This window comes from Tamandua tetradactyla, chromosome 11, assembly GCF_023851605.1.
Source record: "Tamandua tetradactyla isolate mTamTet1 chromosome 11, mTamTet1.pri, whole genome shotgun sequence".
Classification (NCBI taxonomy): Eukaryota; Metazoa; Chordata; class Mammalia; order Pilosa; family Myrmecophagidae; genus Tamandua; species Tamandua tetradactyla.
In genome coordinates this window covers 90,977,035-90,990,807 of record NC_135337.1, presented here as the reverse complement: position 1 = coordinate 90,990,807, position 13,773 = coordinate 90,977,035, and the positions used below count along the sequence as shown (strand labels likewise).

At 58.6% G+C, this 13,773-nt stretch overlaps 1 protein-coding gene across 2 annotated transcripts in view; it reads left to right on the top strand.

Moving 5' to 3' along the window:
- Positions 1–499: 499 nt before the first annotated feature.
- The window catches only part of CARM1 (coactivator associated arginine methyltransferase 1), a 37,139-nt gene continuing 23,865 nt past the window's right edge, over positions 500–13,773 (top strand). For both annotated transcript variants that reach the window (XM_077121788.1, XM_077121787.1), the window contains exon 1: positions 500–713. In XM_077121788.1, the coding sequence (XP_076977903.1) occupies positions 500–713 (214 nt within the window). The remainder of the gene's footprint in view (positions 714–13,773) is intronic.

The window sequence follows — 13,773 nt, the reverse complement described above, 5'->3', positions numbered from 1 at the left end:
GTTGGGGCGGGGCGGGGCGGGGCGGGGGCGTGTCCGCACGGGAGAGCCCCGCCCCCACCTCCCCGGGGCACCCACGCCACCGGACAAAGGGCGGCCGTTCCGGCGAGGCGGGGCCAAGCCTCGCGGGCGTGACGGCGCGGCTGAGCCTCCGCCCCGTGACGCACGCTCCCGCCCCGCTCCGAGCCACCTCACAAAGCGGCGACCGTCCGCGGTGGGCGGGGCCCGGTGCGCGTGCGTGAGGCCCGTCCCCTCCACCCCCACCCCGCGGCGTGCTCTCTCCTGGGCCCGGGGCCGCCGGCAGGGGGCGCTGCGCCACGGGGCCGGGCCGCGGCGGTGGCAGCGAGGCGGCGCGTGGCCGGCAGGCGGCGCTGCCCGGCTCGGCCTCGGCTTCGGCCTGCGCGGCGGCGGCGGCGGCGGCGGCGGCACCGGCGGCGGCGGCGGCGGCCTGGGCCCGGGCTCGGCGGCGGCGGCGGCGGCGGGGCCTGGAGCCGGATATAAGATGGCAGCGGCGGCGGCGGGGCCGGGCGCGGGCGGCGCGGGGGCGGTGGGCGCTGGCGGCGCGGGGCCCTGCGCGGCCATGTCCGTGTTTCCCGGCGCCCGCCTCCTCACCATCGGCGACGCGAACGGCGAGATCCAGCGGCACGCGGAGCAGCAGGCGCTGCGCCTCGAGGTGCGCGCCGGCCCGGACGCGGCGGGCATCGCCCTCTACAGCCGTGAGTGCGGGGCCGCCGGGGCCGGGCGATCGCGGGGGGCGGCGCACGAGGCCGGGCCCGCCGCGGGGGTCCCCGAGCCGGAGGGCCGGGCCGCGGTGCCGGGCCAGGGTTCCCCAGGGCGCGGGGCCTCGGGCCGTGAGGGCCTCGCGCCGGGGTGGGGTGCGGGGTCCCGAGCGGAGGGGTGTGGAGGTGGCCGGGGACGGGGAGAGCCCGAGGGCGTGCGCGGTGGCCCGAGGCGAGGTGCCCGGAGTGAGGAGGCAGGCGGGAAACGGGGGCGTGTGGGGGCCTGAGACTTGGGAGGGGGTGGGCAGGAAGCGGGGGCCCGAGAGTGGAAGGGGAATGGGGGGGCAGCTGGGCGGGTGGGGACTGGGGGGCAGAGGCGCGCCGCGGCGGTGGGAGAGGTGGGAGCCGCGGGGCCGGGTGTGGCCGCCTAAGGGGGCGGAGGGTGGGCTGGGGGGCGACCGGCCCTCTCAGGGGGCTCCGGGTGGGGGGCCTGCCGAAGACAGTTGGAAAATGTCTCGCACACTGGTTCCTGGAGCTCAGTTCCTGGGTTGGGGCATGACGTTCAGGATCGAGGAGGGGGAAACTCCTAGGTCCGGGGAGGGGGTCTCAGGAGGGGCTCCTGGTGGGAGTGTGCACCGGGAGGGCCCGTCCCAGATGGCAAGTAAGAGGTAAGGGGGCCTCCTCGCTCCCTGCGGTCCTCTTCTCTTCTCCTGGGGGTTGTGAGAAACTGGATACAATTTCAGAAGCCGGTTTCAGAACTGACATTTCAGTGGGGGCGGGAGGGGGGAACACAGCAAATCACAAAGGTGTTTGCCAAGGACCCTGAGTCTTTGTAGTTCATCCTTTTTCTTTCTCTTGTTACTTTCTTTTCTTCTCTGCCAGTCTTCCTTCAGGTTTTGCTATTCTGTTTCATTCTGCTTTGTCTGCCAGGGTCCTTTGGCCTGCATTGGTCTGTGTGACTTTATTGCCACTTTGGGGACCTAGTAGTCATTCCAGAGAGTGGTAGGCTCACACCGTGGCTTTGAAAAAGAAAAAACAGATCAAAGGAGCTGTGCCTGGTTCTCAGTTGTCACATCTATCTTCTCTTGGACAGGGCTGGGGTCTTCTTGAACCAGACGAGGAGAGGGGAGGAGAAGGTGTAGTTAGTGGGCATCGGAGCTCAGTTGGACAGACATTGGAGCTCCATTTTAACCTGGGCAGGATCCCCAGATCATAAGCAGATCCATTCATTGGGCAAGCACTTGTGGCTAACTCTGTCCTGAACAGAAAAAAGTAGGGCTGCCTTCCTCAAACTAGAGTCCCAGGACTTATCCACAAAAGGCTTACTGTCAAAGAGTCCCAGGAGAGTTTATCTTTCTTTTTTTAATACTTTTTTTTTAATATTAGAATGGTTTCAGATTTATAGAATAATTGGCAAGATAGCACAGAGCATCTTCTACAGCTGACATCTAATCACCTGGATTAGTGATATCTTACTCCTGGAGGGTTTCCTCATCTTGTGTTTTAGTCTTGTTGGTCCTTTTTAAAATGTTACTAGTTAGAAAGATAACACTTCTCTTTTAGAGATAATCCCTAGCTAAGAAGGCTTTTAAAGAGGAGAAAGTCTGTGTTTCTCAAACTGAGTTCCTTGGTTCAGGCTGATACCTTTTCATGGGGTTTGAAAGAAGCTTTTCCCTGTCCGTTCAAGCACCGTTGGTATGGAACAGAGAACCTGGGTTCAGAGTTGGCCACACCTGGGAGTGTTAGTTTCCTAGGGCCTTCAGGACAAGGTAATTCAGACTTGGTGGTTTAAAACAACTAAAACTGGTGGTTGTGGAGGCCAGAAGCCCAGGATGGAGGTGTTGGTGGGACCGTCCACCCCCCACCCCCTGCAGGTTACGGGGGGTCAGGGGTTCCTCCCTGGCTTTGTGCAGCTTCTGGGGGCTCCAGGCTTTGCTTGGCTTGTGGCCACTTCTCTCCATCGCTGCCACTGTCTTCCTATGGTCCTCTCTCCTGTTTCTCTGTACGCTCACCTCTTATAAGGACTACCGTCACTGGATTTAGGGCAGCCTCGTCTGGAAATCCTTCATTACATCTGCCAAGACCCATTTTCCAAATAAGGCCCCCTGCACAGGTTGTGGGGGTGAGGGCTTGGAGCTGCTTTTTTTGTGTGTGTGTAGGGGGGGCACCATTCAGTCTGCCCCATGTGTGAGACCCGTGTCTTGCCGTTTTTACTAATTGTGTAACTTTGTGCCTCACTTTCCTCATTGATAAGATGGAGCCGATGACGAGGTTGGGTGAGCCCATGTGTTTGCTCGATAAGCACATGCCTTTACTTTGGAAGTAGCATCTGGCCCCCTTCTGGGCTGTGATGGGCACGAAGTTGGCTGGGTTTCTGCATAGGGTGAGGTGGCACTCATCCCTGAGATGACAGAAGAGTACGGGACCCAGGGAAGAATTGCTCTGAAGTATGGCAGGACGGTTGCAAAGTCCCAGGGCTGGGGCACGGGGCCTGCATGTGGAGGATTGGAGAGCAGGCCCGGCCAGCTGGGCAGGGAGGGCAGGCTGATAGCCCTGGGAAAGCTCAGAGGTCGTCCAGCCCCTGGAGGCTGAGGCATCTGGGGTGGGGGGGGGCTATCACCCACCCCAGTCCTATGACTTGGGGGGTGAACCTGGCTTCGTGGAGCTTTAAGCCTTCTCTGGAGATGTACTTTTTTCCCCACTTCGCAGCATTTTCCCATCTGGATCCTCTGGCGCCATCGAAAAAGCACCAGGAGCCCTGTTGTGCACTCTCTGCCCATCGTGAGAATTCGTTAAGGAGAGAGAGACAGGTGTCAGGTGGCATGCTGGGAGCCACTTAGGTTTCCTGACCCTCAGAATTTGAGTCTGTCACCTTGGTGGGGACACAGGGTATCTGCACAAATCCCCCAGGTGAGGCCCTCTCACCTGTGGCAAGAGGCTCAGAGCACCTTTGGCTCTGGCAGGTGTGGACCACCAACTCTGCTGCCTCAGGCTAGCCGTTTCATCCCCCCCCACCCCCACTCCAGTGTCCTGTTTCTTCACCTGTACCCACACCGGCCTGCTCGCTGCCTGGGTTTCTTCAGGCTATGCGATGGGAATGTTACCACTTGGATCCCAGGCATGTGGGTGGCTTGGAATGACGACATGAAGCAAACATTTGGTCAATGTTGGACATTGTCATGGCTGTAACGGACAGCGGTGTGGGTTGTGAAGTTCTGACTTTGCGGGAGGGCACCCCTATGTGGCAGGAAGCCCGGCTGTCCTGCAACCCTGGGGCTGGGAGAGGGATTCCTGGGCCCGGACCTCTGCCTCACTCAGCAGGGCCAGGAGAGGGCTGTGGGTGGCAGGACACACAGCTCCATTCCTTGACGGTGGCACCTCTGAGTGGGAGATGACAGCTGCAGAAGGCCCTTCCTGGTCAGTCAGCAGTGAATGGAGCTCCCCCCACCCCCCACCCTTTGGCCACTTCAAGTCTTCCTGGCTGGTGTTCATGGGACTGGCCAAATGACAGCCACCAGATCCAGGCCATTGCCCCTGCAGAGGTGGCAGGCCTTTGGCGTGGGCTTCCCGGGCCTGCAGGAGATTTGGCACAGCCTCTGGGGTTTCTGGACTCAGGCTGCCCTCCCCCAACAGGCAGCAGCTTCTCTAGAAACCCACCGTGAGATAGCCGGGGCTGAAGGCAGCATGGACTCTCAGTTCCTCAGCCTGAGGCATCCCTTCTGGATATGACTGTGTGGCTTTTCTGTTTTGGTCAGCACCATTCAACCTGGTGGCTTCTCTGGACTCTTTCCACCCCTTTGCTGAGAAGAAACCTGCGAGGGGCCTTCCAGTATGCAGAAACCCCAGCAAAAAAATTTTTGAAAGCAAGAGGGAAGGGTGGCCTGCCACCACAAGTCAGGAGCCCTGGGGACTTCCTTTAGTCAAACTCATGGGAGTCTTCTGACACCTGGGTGGCGGGGGGGGGGGGGGGCACAGAGGAGCTGGTTATGGGCCCAGTCTTTAGGATGCTCTCTGTCAAGCTGGGGTGATAATGGGACAAGCTCGTAACATCCTAAGGGCATTTGTGTCTCCAGGGAACCTGCAATTTGCTGCTTGCCATGTCATTTAATTGAGCATTTGCTATGTCCTAAGCTTTGCCTAAGCCTGTACTGATCTACTCAAGCACTTGACCTTGGAAGCAGCTGGGGAACAGAGTATAAATCAGGGGTCGGCAGACTTCAGCCTGTGGGCAGATGAGGCCTACCGCCTGTCCTTCCACTGTGAGGCCTAAGAGAGTGGACTAGATGTTTGGAGGGGCCGTAAGAAAGTACCACAAAGTGGATGGCTGAAAACAACAGAAATTCATTCTCTAGGTTCCAGAGGCCAGAAATCTGAAATTGAGGTCCCAGCGGGGTGAAACCTGGAGGGTTTCAGGGATCCTTCCTTGTATCATCCATTTTCCAGAGGTTCGCCTCAAGACCTAGGCATTCCTCGGCTTGGAGACACTGCACCCCCACCTCTGCCTCCTCTCCACATGGCTGTCTTCTTCCCGTGCCTCTCAGCCTTTACGTGGCTTCTCCTCTTTCTGAGCTGTCTCTCTCCTCTTCTGATAAGGCCAGCCACCCGAGTAGGTTAAGGACACTGGCCTAACCCATCTTCATCTTCACTCGACACATCTGCCGACACCCTATTCCCAAGTCGGGTCCGTTCACGGGGAGCTGGGATTAGGACTCAGAATCTCTCCTTGAGCGATACTCAGCCTGTAACAGAGACATGTGTATATTTTTGAAGGGATGCTTTTAAAGAAAGAATAATCTTCAATGGGCACCAAAGTTAGTGGCACACAAAGCCTAAAATACGTACCTACTGACACTTTTTGGATGAAGTTGCCAACCCCTGGGATAAATGAATGAAGCAGGGGGTAGGAGGAGGGGGCCTGAGCTGCTTGGCTCCAGCCAGTGTTACCAGTTCTGCCACAACACTAAGAGAAATCAGAGATCCTTTCCTTGTGCATGTCTGACTGGACCGTGAAGTCTCCTACGTATGCCAACCACATCAGGTGCATTTTGGGATGGTATGGACCTGTTCGCTTTCTAGCCATGCCCCTCGCCATGTGTCACTGCCAGTCCTCAAGACCATTCTGAGGTCAAGGGTATCTACCAGTCCCATTTCACTGGTCGAAAAACAGATGAAAGGGCTGGATGCCATCACGTTGCTGGCAGGCAGCAGAGCCAGCCTGGGGGTTCGCGCCCACCGGGGCCTCTCACCTCCTTACCTCTGAGGGATTTGAAGAAGGAAAGGTGGTCAAGGATCCCTTTATTCTGCATAAGAGAGACTCAAAGAAATGGTGGCTTAGATGGCTTTGGAGTTCTTTCTCTTGCTGATGTCCAGAGGTTGGCAGTCCAGGCCCGGGGCGGGGACTCTGCTCCAGGAAATCCTTCCAGCGAACATCCCTCCCCCATTCCTGGGCTGTGGTCTTGTCACTGAGGTTCAGCATGGCAGTTGGAGTCCCATCATTAGGCCCTTATCTGCAGACAGCCCGGTGAAGTCAGGGACAAGGGAAAGGATGCAAAGGGCCAGGTTACCTTTAAGGGATGTTCCCAGAAACTGCTGCAGGTCGTGTCAGCTTTCACCCTGTGGCTAGAATGCAGTGGCATGGCCTTGGCAAGTTGCAAGGGAGGCTGGGAAATGTAGTCTCCAGCCCAAGTGGCCATGTGCTCAGTTCAGTTCAGGGCAGCTATTCCTGTAGGAAGACCCAAGAGCAGAAATGGGGAGATGTTGGGCACCTGGACTGTGGTGACAGGGTGTGGACCTAGCCAGAGGGGCGGGGAAGGGCATTTCTTGGGTATGGAGAGGTGCTCAGCCTGGCTTGGCTTTGCAAGAGGTCCCTTCTGGAGAAGGGAGGAGTTTTTGGGAGATGAGGTTGGCCCAGGCTGCAGGACGTTTTCCCTGATGCCTTCTGCAGCCGCAGGCCACTCTGGACAGAAACCTAATATAAAAATTTGGTACTTTAAGAAAATTCCTGCAGCCACAGGATGCATGACAGTTTGCAGCAGGGAAAGAAGCCTGAGTTATCCTCCGGACTATTGGACATGACAGGAATGTAACCCAATATTTCACCTTCTCCAGAAGTGTGTCAGAGGCTTCAGAGTTGAGTCACGGGACAAAAGGTGACTTCCGTCCAGGGCATTGGGGACAAGGTGGTGAAGGCTCAGTCCTGTGGCCGGAGGGCGTTGGGACTGACCTGCCAGTGGGGTCAGCAGCATGGGGGGCAGGCTCAGGAAACACTTGCCGTCAGCAACAGGTCCTTTCTTGGGGACCCTGCTCTCTCTTTCTGGAGTCAAGAACCTGGGGAGGTGGCAGGTTTTCTGGAACATAAGGGCCAACCCAGGGGGGAGTACTCACCCTGGAGAGAACATGGGGAGGAAAGGCTAGGCCTGGGAGCTGCTGCCCGTGGTGGAGAGTGGAGGCCACCAGAGTGCTCAGTCAGCTCCAAGCTGGGGTTCTCCATCTGCGGTCCGTGGCTGATCCCCCTCCGTCTTGCACGCAGCCGTGGGTAATGCTGGAGGCCTCCATGCAGGGTAGAAGGACCCTCTCTTGGTCTGTAGACCTGGGGGTGCAGGGTGGGAGAGTAGGTGGGGGTGACCGTGGCATCTTCCTGGAGCCCAGAGGGCATTGTAAAATGCTTCTCACCCTCAGCCTGCTCTAAGCTGGCGTCCCATGAACTGGGCCACTGTATTTATTCTCTGGGCGTGATTCTGGGGAGAGGTTCCCCCAATTTCATCAGACCCCCAAAGTAATATGCACCGGGCTGTGGACTGAGTGAGGCCCCTTGGGAAGGGTCAGGAGCCGCGAGAGGCAGGGAGAGCGTGTGGTCACCGTGTCAGTCACTGCGAGGGGGCCCGCAGGCCAGAGCCCTGGGGGGGGCCCAGCCAGATGGCGGCTGTGGGGAGGGGGTGCCGAGGAGGCTTGGGGGAGCGGCCTTTCCCATGAGTCTGACAGCTCAGCAGGCCCTGTGCCGGCTCCTGGAAGGTGGTGTGGCCCACAGGAGGTGTGCACCAAGGATGGACTCGCTGCTGTTTAGCAGCAGCGTTATATAACGCTGGCGTTATATTCGTTCACTGAGCGTCCACTGTGGGCTGCCTCCTGTTTTAGGAAGTGAGGGTCCGAGGATGGGCAGGATAAAGGTACAGCCCCACTTTGGGGGTCATGATGGCCGAGGGCTTTGGCCGCAGATACTTGCCAGTGAACACATATACAGGATGGTTCCCAAAAGTGAGGAAGGCTGTGGGGAAAGGAAAGTTAGCCGAGGGGCTTGAGACTGTTTGGGGAGGGCCCTGGTGGGGAAGGGGAGGGAGGGGAGCAGGCGGGGGTGGGGGGCATCAGGGATGGCATCCCTGCTCAGGAAGGACAGGTGAGGCCGAGGGAACAGAGGGACTTAGCTGCTGGTGTGTGCCCCCGCTCCATTTCTCCCCACCCAGCTGTGCTTCAATTTCCCCAATTGTCCACCTGAGGGAGGTGTTGTGAGTAAACTGCTTCAGATAGCCTCTGGTCCGTGGGGAGGATGCCGGCAGGGCAAGGCGCTCCCCAGGCCCAGCTGAGGGTCTGCATTGGGGGGCAGGCTATGGCTCCAGCCTGGCCAGGGCAGCTCGGTCTGGGGAGAGGATGACAGCTCAGGCACCCTGGGGGGGCTCAGCTGTCACTTCCACAGGAAGGCGGAATCTGGTTCTGCCCCTGTCCTTCCCTACACGTGACCCTGGGAAGTGGCTTTTACCTCCCTAAACATCAGTTTCCACCGTGGGAAGGTTCATTGAGGGGCTTAGCTGGTGGAAGGTGGCTTTGGCAAGGGGGCAACTGTTCCTGGACCCCGTGGCACAACTGTGCACAAATCAGACCTGTCCCCCACTCTCGGCGCCCTCCCAGGCTGGGGGAGCAGTGGGAAAGTGGCCAAGGAGCCCCTTTCACCCCATATCAAGTCACCCCGTCAAGAGGATGGTAGCTGAGGTGCTAAGGGAGGGAGGGGCAGGAGGAGGGGACGGCCTGGCCATAGTTGAGGGGACAGGAGGGAACTTGGGGGGCGGTTGAACCTCTGATTTGCACACCACCATTGCAGTCCTTCTGCGCCCCGGGGTGCGCCCCTCTTCTTGGCCTCTGATTCTTCTGGAAAGTGTGGGGGGCAGCAGGGGGAGGAATGGCTCTGAGACCCACCGTGTCACGGAGCACCCCCAGCACATGGTGGGTGAGGGACAGATGGGGTATCATGGCCCGAAGAGAGGCTGTGTCCTCCGGCCTCACAGAGCCTAGCGCCGAGGGCTGGGAGGGGCCCAGAGAGGGCCTGGGGCATCCTGACACCCTCGTGGGAGCCCTTCCCTGCTGTGTGGTGGCCTGGTTCCAGGGCTCCGGGGCCTTATGTCCGGGACTTGCTCTAAGTCGCTGGAAAGGGCAGGGTGGGCCCAGCCCCGACTTTACGAGGGAGTGTGGCGGGCCCTCCCAGCCCCCCTCAAAACAGTTCTCTGGAGACGGTGAGGACCAGACCTGAAGCAGGCCGGGGGAGATGGGTCTGGGGGTTCTGTGGGCCTTGTGAGTCTCCTCCGGGGTGCGGGTGGGGTGGGGGTTATTCTTTTCTTTGTTTATTTTAATTGTGCCATTGTCACGCCCCCATACCTGGCCCTGAAATGTTGTGTTCGACATGCTGGACAACTGTGCACCCGTGTCACCGCCACGCAAGCCAGATACGGACCTTGCAGGGCGCCTTGGGTCGTTTTTGTCCTGCCAGGCCTGGTTGCCTTCCCCACTCGGGCCCTGCTGCCAGGTGGCAGGACCTCCGTGAAAACAGGTCCAGGCCGGGGGCAGGCTCTCCACCCCCCTCCTTGCATAGAGATGGGAGAACCCCCTTTTATTCCTCTTTTTGTCTGTGTCTTTAAAGCGTTTTATTACCCGCAGCGTTGGCAAGAGTGGGTCTGGGCTGTTTTTCTGTAAGGTTGTTGGCAGATTTTCTCCCCTGCTAATTGGGTTCGTTTTTGCTGGATGCATTACACATGTGACGCAGCGTGGAAGGGCTTTCTCCATAGGAGCTGGCCTGCAGCGTGGGTCAGGGCGAGGATGAGGGGCCCTGGCAAATGAGAAAGGGGTGCTCCGGGGGCCTCCTCCCCTGCCAGAAGGCATGTGAGTAGGTAATCAGAGACAGAGTGGGGGGCCTTGCCTTGGGCAGACCCGAGTGGAACATTCTAGAGAGTTGGCCACCTTCCCCCTTGAGTGGCAGGGAAAGCAGAGCAGACATGGGTAGGCTGGAGTTGGGGGACTGAGTTTCCCTGGAGCTGCCAGGGTGGGGTTCTTTGTACAAGGCATTCAGTAGTGTGGGTGGGGGTGAGACCAGCCCTGGGTGGGGGGTGGGGGGCACAGTCCATCCTCCCACTTTGTAAATGAGGAAACTGAGGCAGTGGAGTGGTCGGTGGTCTCCCCTCGGCCACTGGGTACCACTTCTCGGAGCTCTAGACTCCTCCACAGCTGACCTCAGATGAAAGTCCGCTCGTGCCTGGCCTGTTCCCTGGGAGGGCAGGGGCCCCTTGGACTCTCCCGGAGCTCACCAGAGCCAGGCTTGCCACATCCCTGCCTCGATGTTGATTCCTTGGTGGCGTCAGGCAGCATCCACCCCTCACGCTTGTGCCACATCTGCAGCCACATGTGCTGGGCCCCCCTAACCCAAACATCCTGTTTTCCCGGGGCCTCCCGAAGCCTGGCGCCTGGTCGAGGCCCTTCCGGCAGCTGCCTGCGATGCAGGCCCCAGAACATCCGGTTTCTCCCTAGCCAGCTGGGGGTCAAAATCGTCCCAAGACATGCTAGGGACCACAACTCCCAGTCTGCCCCAGTCCCTGGAGTCCCCTGCCTCTCCCAGCTAGGGCAGCCCCCTTCTGGGAGCTCATTGCAGCCCCCGTCAGTATCTCCTCTTCCTGGGCACCCTGCCTGCCAGGGTCTGAGGTGGTGGAGCCCTCAGGCCCCCCCTTCCCAGCTCTCGGGGGGCAGCTCGATTTCCTCCTTGTCAGGGCGAGGCCTAGCCTGCCATCCCACAGCCTGAGCCCTTGCGGCTTCCTCAGCTGTGCACCCCTCCCCGAAGCCGCCCTGGGGACCCACTGCTGGCTGAGCCGTTCTCGGCAGGTCCTCTCTCTGCCTCAGTTTCCTTTCCTGAAAGTGAGAGGCTCCTGGAGACAGTCGGGAGCCCCAGCCAAGGCTCTGCGGGGCCCAGGCCTGAGAGCGCTGTTGCCTGCTCCATAAATCACAGCTTCCCCCATGAGGCCGGAGGAGAAAGGCTGGTGAGGGGCTGGGAGCAAGGGGCTGAGTTCTTTTTTGTCCCCCCACCCCCACATTTCTTAATTATTCTCTAAGCCCCCGCCTTGCTGGCCGAGGAACCCCAGCACACATCTGCCATCCCTTTTGTAGCTCATAAAGCCTGGGGCGGCGGGCTGATTAGCATGGTTGGGGGGGGGGGGGGCAGTTGCCTGAAATCGGTGTGCTTGTCAGAAAAGCCAATCCCTTTCTTTGTCTCCTTCTTCTCACTGGGTCACCTCCAGACACAGCCCTGGTTAGACCCGTCACCCCAGATGGCAGGTCCCTGCCCCAAGAGGGCCTCCTGAGTCTGACCCACCTGGGACCTGCTGCCCCCACCCCCAGTGTTCTGTACTGGAGCCCTCCCGGAATCCTGTACCCCTCCTGCAGCAGAGTTTGCCAGCAGCTATGGCTGTTTAAATCACAAGGAAATGTCTTAGGGGACTAAGGCTAGCATGGCCACTGCTTCTGCACGTCCATCCCCTTTTTCAAGAAAGGAAACATTTTGGTGGCAATCAAGGGCCATCCCCTTCCAGAGAGGTCACTGTGTCCTAAATTGGTGGCCCACCTTCAGAAGGGGCCATCTTCTGAAAGGGCCTGAGAATCTGGCCTCTGTAACTTGGAAGTTAGCAGTGACGCGCCTCCCCATGCGGTGTGGGAGGCTGACCTCACTGTGTCCCCCGACCTTTGCGGAGCCCATGGTCCTGGGCCTGGATACCTGCGGGTCCCGTCAGGCTGGGTCCTGCCAGGTCGGGCCTGATGCCTGGTGTGGCCTGGTGGCCTGATGTTGGGCGTTGGGAGGGCATCACCTACTGGGTGCCAGTAGGTCTCGGATGTGCCAGATGATTTTCCTTCTCCTGATAAGCTGAGGCTTGGGGATGGGGGCAGAGTCAGCCGACTCCAGAGCAGGGCCTCTGTAACTGCACCTGGCCTGATACTTTCCTGGCAGGGGACAAGGGTTTCCCTGGTGGCAACTGCCTGGAAGCCCGGCTGAGGCATCGGGCCGCCCTAACTTAAAGGAAACTGGGCCTTTCGTGCCCGTTACCAGGCCCGTGGGGACAGGTGCCCTGGGAGATGCAGCAGTCGAGAAACCCATGTCCTCCGCCCTCCGGCAGGAAGCACCAGGTTCTGGTTCCTGGTCATGCAGTGGCATCCAGCATGTCCGAGAGGGAATCCAGGCTGTCCTCAGACCCAGTAACTCCTGGGAAGGGCACAACCAACCTGGGGGGCAGGCTGCTTGCTGACTTAGTTGTCTTTTGCTTACAGAGTAGAAATGCAAACAGTTGAGGGGGTGTGACATGAACTGTCCATTTCAGTCTCTTTCTCCTAGTCCCTGGCTTGTCCCATGCTTCCGGCCTGGTGCTTGCTGGGGTGGCGCTTAGCATGAGCAGTGGGAGCCCCTGTCCTAGAGTTAGGCGCGTGGGAACACTGGGGCAGGAGGCCACCCCTTGCAGTGCTGCTCTCCACAGGCTGTCATGGTCATTTTCTCTGCTTTTTTCCTGGAGGATTCTGATCAGGCTTGACCCTCCGCGCCTTAACGGTCACACCTCTGGGAAGTATGTTTTAGTGGGTCTGCCCCTCACTACGCCCTTGAACATGGTGACCGTCACCGTCTACGGATGGCATTCATTTAACCAGCTCCCACGTTGGTGGGTGTTCACCAGGGCTGCGCTCACCTGTGGGATGTCTTCACAGAGGCTTGCACGTGGAGCTATAGAATAAGGGGATTTCTGGGTCAGCATGGGAAATTGCCCTGAATGGAGGGGGGTGGGGCGGTGCCCCCAGGCCTAGGTGCTAGGCACAGGGGAGGGGAGGGCTGGCCAGAGAAGCCCAGGGTGACCTTGTGGGCCTCAGATGCCCGGGGCTGGGCAGTGTGGGGCTGCAGCTGCTTCGGCTTCTCTGGGGACGGCACAGAGCAGCAGCTTCGGTTACGGTGGGAGAAGAGGCCAGGCAGGCAGGGTGCCAGGTTAGGGTGCTTTGCAGAGACAGGCCTTGACAGGCGCCCTCCGGGTTCTGAGGCAGCTACTCCGTCATCTCCTGGAATCTGCACACAGGGTGCGGTGGTCATCCCAGGGTACAGGTGGACTCCTGAGGTCGGGGACGGCCACCAAGCCGGCAGGTGCAGGGTGGGATTGGGGCGGGAGCAGACCAGGGCTCAGAGGTGTCTGGGGCTGGCACACATCCCCAGCTGGAGAACAGAGAGGCTGGATTTGACCCCAGGTCTGTCCTTTTCTTTTCTACACTGTATGGTGTGGGTCACATTTCATTCTTTTTTTCATGTGGCTGTCCCTTTATTGTAGCACCATTTGTTAAAAAATTTTTTTTTTTTTTTTTTTTTTTTTTTTGGTGAGGAGAAGTGCATAGGGCCAGGAATCAAACTCGGGTCTCCTGCATGGCAGGCGAGAATTATATCACCGAACTACCCTTATACCCTTTTCTTCAACTTTTCTATTGTAAAATATAAAATTTATATAGGCAAAGAAAGAAAACAGCAATAATTTTCAAAGCACACTTCAACAAGAGGTTACAGAACAGATCCCAGAGTTTGTCGTCGCTACTATTCCACCATCGCGGATCCTTTCTTCTAGCTGCTCCTCAACACTGGAGGCTAGAAGGAATACTACTAATACAGTGATTCAGCAGTCACACTCGTTTGTCAAATCACATTTTCTCTGTTTACCTCCTCCTTCTTTAATTTCCCAATTTATAGCGATCTTTGGGCAATACCCATTCTGACTTTTTCATGTTGAGAAGG